The sequence below is a fragment of the Tupaia chinensis genome, unplaced genomic scaffold (genome assembly GCF_000334495.1).
Source record: "Tupaia chinensis unplaced genomic scaffold, TupChi_1.0 Scaffold142716_1, whole genome shotgun sequence".
Classification (NCBI taxonomy): Eukaryota; Metazoa; Chordata; class Mammalia; order Scandentia; family Tupaiidae; genus Tupaia; species Tupaia belangeri.
This window is the reverse complement of record NW_006202562.1, coordinates 5,618,259-5,628,475: the sequence shown is the minus strand read 5'-3', so window position 1 is coordinate 5,628,475 and position 10,217 is coordinate 5,618,259. Positions and strand designations below refer to the sequence as shown.

At 46.5% G+C, this 10,217-nt stretch overlaps 1 protein-coding gene across 1 annotated transcript in view; it reads right to left on the bottom strand.

Annotated features, from left to right (window-relative positions):
* RALGAPA2 (Ral GTPase activating protein catalytic subunit alpha 2) overlaps nucleotides 1-10,217 on the bottom strand; it is a gene marked incomplete at its 5' end in the record, with an annotated part of 330,762 nt that overhangs the window by 15,090 nt on the left and 305,455 nt on the right. The window contains 1 exon segment of the mRNA XM_027766356.1: nucleotides 4,831-4,952. Within this exon segment, the coding sequence (XP_027622157.1) occupies nucleotides 4,831-4,952 (122 nt within the window).

The window sequence follows — 10,217 nt, the reverse complement described above, 5'->3', positions numbered from 1 at the left end:
AGAGAGGATGAATACTGAATCCACCTGTAACGTGACCCGAGGGAGGACAAGCCAAAAGGGAGTGCCAGAGACAGGTATTTCTGAGCAGGGTCTCCTCGTGCCATGGTGCTCCTGCCCCAGCCTCCCACTTAGCTGGGATTATGGGCACGTGTAAATGTGCCAGCGTGTTCAGGTTGGCCTGGAAACTGAACTTGTGCTTCCCGGACCATGGTGTTACCTAAGTGCCACCATGGCTGCACTGACCACCCTTCCAATAAATGGGAACCTTGGGGTTGGGGTTTACCCTGTACTACTTCTGCGGGTCAGCTTCATCTTTAACTGCCCTGTGAGAAGAGCCAACGCACCACTCTGTCAGGATGTGCATGTGGGGTGATGAATTGGGATATCCTGGAACGCGGAACCTCAGGGGAGCGTGTGGCGGTCTTAGCGGGTGAAAGCTGGGAGTAGTCACCTGTCCAGGCAAGGCCAGGTGTCACAGTGTGCTCTGTGTGGCAATTACATCCAGATTTGCTTTCGGGTCATTGCCTAACAGGACTGCTTGCCTGCAGTATGACAGGACATTTTATTGGCCACTAAGAAAACCCAGTGGCACCAGGCAGAGTCCTCTGGTAAAGTTTCTGCAAACTGAATATAGTGATCTTGTTGTAGGGGAAAAATGATGAAAGTCTTTTCTATTAAGGAGGTGGGCATGACGATCCTTTCCAGGAGGGCAGCACGTGGTGTGTGGAAGAGGAAAGTTTGCAGTTCGTGCCACAGCAGGGGTGGCAGCATCACCCTAAGACCCAACCAGACTAATCTGGTTTAAGCCCCCAGTATGACCTACATTAACTGTGGCAGAATCTAATGGACCATTGCGAGGTATGTTCTCCTTCTGGGGTAAACCCGGGAGCCTTGACAGTCCAGCCGGTCGTGCAGGCGGGCGTGTTTCTGACCGTTTCTTGGAGAAATCAAATACTGTGTTTATGTCGAGCAGACAGACTCAGATCTGTGCTCCCTCTGCTGGCTCTCCGTGGCAATATTGAAGTGGAAGGGAACCATCCACAGCGGGGGCGTCTTCAGCAAACACAAGTCAAATCGGGTGGTCAGGTACTGAGAAGCGTCACCCACTTAACTCTGTTTTAGGCATTCTTTGGGGGAAATCCATCTTTATCAACTTTTGACCAAAGTTCCTGGACGTTCTTAAAAACTGAAAATCGGATATTAAACGACACATACCTATAGTCTCTGACTGCTAAATTGCTAGCTAGTGATTCAGGGATTCAGTTATCAACAGACACAAGTGAATCCCTCCAAGATTGGAAGGTCAGGAAACAATCTGTAAGAAGAATCTCGTTTCCAAACCAAAGTTTCTCCTTCTCCTCGTGCTCTCTAAGAGCAGCTTCCAAAAAAGTAAAGATTTACACTATTTATATCCTTCCCGATAATGTCAAACATTAGACTTGATTTTCCAAATCATTAGCATGCAGAAGAATGACCTCATGGTGAACAGATGCACTTGGCTGTGAGCTGCAGTGATTACATCAGTCCCTCCCAGCAGTCGAGGGTGCCCATTCCAGTTAACCCTTCCCAGCCCTCTCTGCTGCCCCCCTTCCCGGGTAACAGCCTGGAAAACATTAAGTCCTCTACCCCGATGTGTGCTAAATGCACGTGTGTGTGTGTGTGTGTGTGTACACATATGATATACATGCATAAATCATACAGACATGTTCATTGCAACCAGCATTTCCACCCTCGCTACCTTTTAGATTATCGCTGGTCAGTAAAGGAAGGAATCGATACAGGAAGACAAACTGCAGGGCTGTGTAAAGAGGCAGCTCGGACACCTCTTACACACGTGGCATCCTCCACTCAAGTCACGGATGGAGTAGACACAGGGCGGCATTTAAAAAACTGTACTTCTGATTAGGAAGACGTTGATGTTGATCATTTCTTTAAAGCTCTTTGAAAAAGGCCGGATGCTCATGTGGTAGCCCTGACACCCCCCTTGGTGGCTAGCAGTGTAGCCATTCACCTGGACAACGGGCATCCTGGGGCTTGGGGTGGGGGGCAGGAAGAGTCTGAGCAGGGGGCATTTCTCCACAGTGGCACCTCTGGCCACAGGCCACTCCCACCGAGCACATCTCTTACTGTTACTCAGACTTCAAGCTGGCCCCGAGGTGTTCCCTCTAGGGGTGGGGCTGTCTGCTGCATTCTGGGTGCTGGCTGCCCACCGCAGGGTGGAATGAACAGCCGCTCAGGTGACTCTCCCTCTTCATGGACCATAGGCTCTGGTTGAGGGGATACAAAGGAAATGAGGCCCCAGTTCCTCAGTGTGTGCATATGCATGGAGCAGGAGCCCAAGGCGCTGCTTTGATGACACTGATGGCCAGAGATGGTCTGATTGGGTCCTAAGTGCACTGTGGGAGCTTAAGCTGCTCAGGGTCAATTTTTCCAGTTGGCTTGTCGCTTGGAAGAGCAGACTTCACCTCCATTTCTTTAAGCTGGCTGGCTCATCTGGGTTTGATTGGACTCATCCCAAGAAAATAAAAAAAAAACACTGGGAATACATGAAAAATCTCTTCATCTGTACAAGTGGTAACAGATAGGGATTCCTCAAAAGCAACACCAGTATGTACATGACAAGAATGATTCTGAAAACGTGGTGTTGCAATGTGCCATGTTCACGGTGCTGCCCCCGAATTCCAGTTCGAAACACGTTTTATTTCTGGCTCCTTCCTATCATTATGATGTGCAGAAATGCAAAGCCTTAATGGAGAACACGATGCCATTCTTAACATCATATCACATTATGAAGTGTCAGACTGATGCTGATCATTGGAAAGGAAGGATCAGCATTTGACTCCACGCCACGTGGAGCTGGAGGTTCCAATGACAAAAGTTTCAGTGCCCCCTCTTACCTGCGGTTGGAATCTATATCCTACTAAGTAACTTTCAAAAATAACACATTCAGGAAGAAGCCTATTAATCATAGTCTGTCTCCAAGTGGGGGTCTTAAAAATTCAAATTGTTCCTTGGGTTTCACTTAAGGTGCTACTTAAGCATTGACTCGTTTGAATCGTTTAAATAATTATGAACTTTTGCAAGATATCAAATAATCTAGATCAGAGACTACGCTATGCATAGAAAATAAAGTCCATTTTTATCTATCTTAATAACATCAGAACATTAACCATGTGACAGCTGACTTAAGGAATATAAATGTCTATTACTTTTTATTTTTTCTTTTAAGAAATGAAAATCTTTCTCAGGAGTTAAATTAAAAAAAAAAAAAACTGCACTGAAAAAAAAAATCAAGTCCCAATATCTTATGAAGATGGAAAAAAGCTGAATGAGATCTGCAAAATCCCATCTTCATGACAGATCCTTCATGTTCTTTCACTGAAAAATGAGAAACGATTTTAAACCCCTAGCCAGACTGGGTATGAAATCTTCATTTCCCTTGAAACGGATTTTTTTTTTTTTTGTCTTAGAATGTTGGCAGAGTGTATAAAAGAATTCAGTTCACAGCTGTTCTACTTTTTTAATGTAAGAAACATTAATCAAAGCTTTAAGTTATAAGCTTTTCTCATGTTGTTTAGTATTCCAGTTCAACAAAGATCAATAGAGGCCATGCCTGTGTTTCTTGACGCCTCCCCAGGAAGCAGAGGCGTGATTATGTAAATCGCGCGGCTCCCGCACCTCTGCCAGCTTATCTCCGGAGCCTTCTGCTTGCTGCTCCTGGCTCCCTGCGCAAGTGCTTGCCTCTCTCTCTTATCTCCCGACAAAGCTCTGAGAGGCGAGGATTGAAGCCAGCGATGTTAAACAATGATGCATGGCTGATTTTATTTGTAAGTGATTTATTTCACTGAATTTAATTTTTTTTCACTTTGTGTGTAAGATATTTGTTAACAAGTCAGAAGAGGAGAAGGAAGGCAGGGTGCGGAGACAGTTGACACAGGTTAGAAATCTATTAAGCACTCTAACAGTTGTGTCTGAACCAGTGGAAGATGAAGGAAGCCCCTCATTGAGAATTTCAACATGCATTGACTCAATATCCCATTTACTCTCTGAAAGGCAATTAATCTGTAATTACATGCAGAAATTTACACGTAATAATTCTATCCTTGGGAAAAACACACACACACATGCACAGTAATCATATCATTGGTTTGAGAGGCAGTGGAGTTTTTTTCCCCCCTGCAAAATTGAAAATATAAAAAGAGTAAAAGCTTAAACAAGAAAATCATGAAATTTCTGCCATTTCCCACTGGCCTCATAAATGAAAATGAATGTGAGCCGGCTCGACACGGGTCCCACACCAGGTGCGGCTCGGACTGGCGACTTGTCCGCAGGACACAGACCACTCCAGAGGGAAACACGCACGCTGTAATGACGGACCGGGGGACACTGTCCTTCCGTGTCGCCTGCATTAATCCCTGACCCGAGTTTCTCAGCAGCGTAATCCCCATTTAGCATTAGTAGCAACGGCTTCGACTGTGAGGAACTCTTTTTTGATAAGTAAGCACTGATTCGGGCATCGCTTTTGAACAACATATTCCCAGCTCAGCAAGAAACCCACACTCCTGAATGAACCGGAGCACATTACAGAGAAAAAGTTCATTAACCCTGCTAGATTCGGAGGTTAACGGGAGGGCTGAAGAAAGGAACTGAGTGAACAGCTCGGATACAAAACAAATGAAAATGAATGTCATCATTCCTTTTGATATTCATTAGTTGATTCAGAGGGAGAAGGCTCTTCTTAAATTTGCAAGCATTTATCTGTGAAAAACAGGTGTACATCTGCTTGAATGCATCCTATACGCGCGCGAGAAGAATAACACAGACACTCACCCGTTCCACCGAGGGAGTAGCTGGGAGAGGGAGAAAAGACTTGGGCTGCGAAATCCTCGAATGTCATTACTTCGCGGTGGTTTTGAATTATTGCTTCAAGGTACAGAGCTCGCTCCTCGTAGCTGCATTCATCGGTTAAGAAAACAAACGCACGTGCGCGGCAGCATGCATGACAGTGACAAATTGCTATATTTTAAACAGTTAGGGAACTTTTACCGTGGTGTGCAAGGAAAGGTACCTTGCAAATTCTTTAGCATCTTGTCAGAAAATTAAATATTAGTCATCATTAACAGAATACTGATTTTGAGACCTGTGTGTCTCTGAGACTTCAACTGCATTCAAGACTGGTATCACTAAAAAAATATGTAAACCAAGAGTCACGGAGTAACATTGAAAGATTGTGAAGGTTGATTTAAACAAACAAAACTAAGAGACACCAATTACATTTTTTTTTCAACTGTAGGACAATGTTGGATTTTTTCATTTTGCATTTTAGGGACTAAAGTGTTTTCAGTCTGCTGACAAAATGAGCTGATACTCCGAGCAAGAAATGACAACATTATGGTGCACATTTTTAAAAAATAGGAAAACACAAGTTACTGGGAAGAGAGAAGGCCTGGAAGTATAAGAGGGGACTTCAAAAGCTTATCGAAAATGCATGTTATGAAAAACCATGCATGGATCTCAATTTTCTTGTGCACCAAAAATAACTCATATTTCGATTCCACTTTTTTCCATAAACGTTCTGAAGTCCCCTTGTACTCTGAAAAGACATCAGAGCCTCTCACCAAAAATATGCTGTGATCATTAGAAAGTGAGAGTTAGTAAGTGAGAGAATCTAGCGAAGAGTATGTGATGTGATAATAAAAAAGAGACTATTGCCTTTTAATTAAAACTGCAGTCTGGAACACACAGCATTCAAATGTGTAATCAAAAACCAGTCACCAATAAAACTTACAAGCGTAACACGCTGAAGCAACTTTCCAGCTGTCTTAATAGAACCCCTGCGTGTGGCAGCCTTTCACAGGGCAGAAAGCAAATCTTCGCCTTTTGTGTGAGGCTTCTGTTTCCTCCGAAGGTGAGTCATGCACTTCCAATAACAGGAGAACGTCAGAACAATCTGACCACGGACAGAGGCACCACATGTACCACGGTGAATTAACACTTGGGGAAGTTGGCCTGACATCTCATCTCCCCTTCCTCATTATCAGCGCAAAAGTTACAAGATATCTTTCAGTCATTTTGAAAACCACGCTAATTCCGCAGGAACACCGAGAATGTGGAGCACCCTCTGTTTGTTATCTGCTGCTCTGGAAGGGGAAAAGCACCCCAGTGTTTCTTACTATCTTTTAAAATTATCTTTTTTAAATGGCCTCTTTCAAAACAGAAGCTGCTGAGAGTTGAAGCCTTTCTGAATCAGCTTTCTTAATGCATCGTGGGCTTTACAATCAGCAGATACTTTCCTATTTTCTTTGGGCAAAGCAGGCCCACCAGTTTCTATAAGCAGGCTCGCTCGGCCTCTCCAGTCCCCTTAGGTGACACTCCGAGAGTGACTTTCAGACCACGAGGAGGGCAGAGGATCTGAGGGCTAAGCTCTCTCAGTAGCCACAAGCCACATGTAGCTCTCCAAATTTAATTTCTAATTAATTAAAATGAAAAGTAGAAACGCAGTTGCTCTGCTCACCCGGCTGCATCTCACGGGCTTGCCCGTTACCCTCTGGGACTGCTCAGACAGAGGACGTGCCCGTCCCCACCGACGGCATGGCGGGACAGCGCTGTGCCAGAACTGCTCTTTAAGCACGCTCTGTGCAACTTTAACAAAGGAGAATGAGTTTGAAGAGTTCAAAAGTGGCACTGATGATTTATGATCTTCCACCCAGACGGGCCCGGGTGGCCTGGGTCTGCGATGGCTTCTTGACTGCGGGCTGAGCTCCTGGTGACTCGCCCTAATGAACAGGCTGCCTGACGTCCTGGGCGAGGGGCGCCTGCTCAGGCCCAACCCTAGAGGGATCGCTCGTGCCGTTCCCGTCTCATTAGGAACGAGCTTATTCTGCACAGCACTTGGCTGTCGCCGCGGCGCGGCCTCCGTGCACGGCCCCAGCAAGCCGCTGGTCTGGGGAACAGCAGGACGTTAGGCCTGAGTGGCCGTCTGGCGAACAGGCCCTCTGACACTAAGCTGGCACGTGCTGGCCCAGCAGGGGCTGAGCGAGGCGTGACAAATTACTCAAAGAGCTGAGCTAAACTTATGGCTGACAACCACCTGAGCCTCCGGACCGCCGTGGCCCGCTGTCAACGCTCAATTCATGGCTCCCCCTTTCAGTCTGCAGTCTGCCATGGGCCCGGGGAGAGCAGCGCGCCCCCTCCAGACCTGTCATGCTCTGCCTAGTACCGTCCCGCTGTTTCCCAAAAGGTCCCACTGCGCCTGACACATCCACACACAGTGCTCCGGACAATGGCGAACAAAACCGAAGTGCGGGGGCTTTCTGCTAAATACGCCACGGAGGACACGCGTCTGGAAAGTGGTGCGCTGTGTCAGTCGTGCTCACGGAGACCTACAGGGAGATGGCGTGTGCCATGCCATGTACACTGACCCCGGGGACGGCTCCCGATCCTCATCCTGGATCACACTATCAGGCTGTCTGTCATAAGCATGTCCCCGTCAGGGCTGAGAGATCTGGGCCCAAATAGAAAGGCCTGCGTTGCATTTCTGGGGGAAACCGTCACATCTGAGAGTCTCTGATTCAGTGAATATTCATGGTCTGATTCCTAAGTTACGGCACTACAGGAGACAGAGAGGACAAAAAGGTGCTTCTGGAACTGGATACTACAGGGGGAAGTGTGTACTTTATAGAAGGTTCCCGGCCTCTCTATTCATGTCCCCGACTGTCGCCCGCAGCACCCTCCCTCCCCTTCCACCCCACGGAGTGCTAACAGCGCTAAACTGGGTGTTGTCAGTTAGACAAACATCCATTAGGGACCAGGGTGAGACCAGGAGATCATCACATGCATTTCACTCATGGTCCACGCCAGGGCATGTAAACACCATGACAAAGAGAAAACAAATATCGTCCTAACCCTGCCAGTGTTCACAGATAGCCAAGAGGCTCACAGGGGCCCAGAGTCCTTTCTCTGAGTACTCATAAAATACCACATCCCTGGGACAGCAGCTGAATTTATTAGAACAACTACTAGCAAGGGCCATTTGGAGCAGTGACATCCAACATTTTCTTACCGAACACCCTTAGGGCTTTGCTGCTGGCTGCTTTCTATAAAAAAAAAAAAAAAAAGATCATCAAAACGCTGCTCAGGGTCTCCACGTGTGGGACTTGAGCACTGCTGGACTGAATGCTGACATACAGCCCATCAGCGGATGGTCGGAGACCCTGAACCAACAGCTGGCAAAAGAGGACCTGCCTTTTAATAATAGCCACGGCCATTTTGTTTTCTTAAAGCGTCCACCAACAAATGTGAAGCTTGTAATCCTGTCCTGAATTACTATCTCATTAAAAAATCACTTACAATAAAGTATTAGGTTGTTGGGAAAGTCATAACACGTGCTGGCATAGAAAAACACAGAAAAATATCGGTGGCTTTCCTGGTAAACTAGTAGTATTTTTAAAGAGCAGCCTCTGTCTTGACTATACAATTTAGAGAACATTCAAATTATGAACCAGAAACCCATCTCAGTTTCTGGATATTTTTTGAGTTTCTTCGGTGACTCATTTTGTCTACATTTACATGTAAGAATCTGATCAATTATTAATTTCTCTACTTGGCTAAAGAGGCTTATGTCTCTGTTCATTACATTTTTTTTTTTTGGGAGAGGTTTTTTTGCTATAGGGCGTGTGCGCTCGCCAGACAGACAGAGAGAGACATAGAAACAGAAAGCGAGAAATCACCCCCCAGGGAGGATGGTCACGCCGCAATCCCTTCTCCTCCATTCTCCTCTTGGGATCTTGGGCACGCACGCACACGCGCCCGGCATGAGTTTTAAGCCACCAGGTCCGGGACGCGAACCGCGGTGGACTACGTGGGCGTCCAGCGACATAGCCATTACGCTAACTGCTGGTTCCCCTCTGTTCATTACATTTTATAGAAAGTCTCCAAGAGAACTTTCTGAGACTCTCAAGACATCCTGCTGACTCTGCAAGAACTTGAGACTCCAAACCTATCCTACCTACTTCATTCTGATTATTGTTTTAATGTTAGAAATGGCAGCAGCAGTATGACAGTCAGGAAGGAACTTGCATTTAGGTGGAAAAAGGCTCAGGACTGGAATCCTGGAGAATGAAGAGCTGGAGCTGTCTCCGACCAGCTGGGAGACCTGGGGCCAGGGGCTCCAACCCCAGCCTCAGTTGTCAGTTGTCTTGTGTGGGGACAAGAAATGGGGACACCAATATCTGGTCTCAGGGCTGTGGGAAGATGAGGTGGACATTTACATATGAAGCATCTGCCCCGGTCCCAGCACATAGGGAAGTACATTAAGTTGCAACTGTCTGCTCCCTGCTCCCTCCATATGGGCTTGTGGGTTTCATTTTCCAAAAAAGAACCCAGTGAGTGGGACCAGCAGTTAGCGTAATGGCTATGTCGCTGGACTCCCATGCAATCAACCGCGGTTCGAGTCCCAGACCCAGTGGCTTAAACTCACACCGGGCGCGTGTGCGTACATGCCCAAGATCCCAAGAGGAGAAAGAAGGAGAGGGGATGGTGGCGTGGCCATCCCCACTGGGGGGTGGGGGGTGATTTCTTGCTGTCTGTCTCTCTCTGTCTTTCTGGCTGGCGCACATGCCCTATAGCAAAAACCTCTCAAAAAAATATATAAATAAAATAAAAAGAACCCAGTGAGTAAGCTGGGGGAACCTCCATCCAGGCTTTATGGCAAGACAATCTCCTTTACGCTAGACCCTCCTGAGTTGGGCAACTCCTGTGGTCTCCATTTGGTTGATCAGGAAATGGGAGTGCAAAGAGTTCAAGTGATTTTTTCCAGGGTCAGTTGCTTTGACCTGGATCTTCTTTTCTTTTCTTTTCTTTTCTTTTCTTTTCTTTTCTTTTCTTATAGGGCACATGTACTCACCAGAGAGACAGAAAGCAAGAAATCACCCCCCAGGGGAGATGGCCATGCCACAATCCCTTCTCCTCCATTCTTCTCTTGGGATCTTGGGCACGCACACACACATGCCGCCTAGTGTGAGTTTTAAGCGCCAGGTCTGGGATTTGAACTGTGGTCATCTATGTGGGAGTCCAGCGACATAGCCATTATGCCAACTGCTGGTCCTTTCTCATGGATTTTCTGAAGGACTCCAGGTTACTCTATTTTTTTCCTCCCCAAAGAATTATTTATTTAATTTTATTTATTTAGCATTATCATCATTATTAAATTTCCCTAC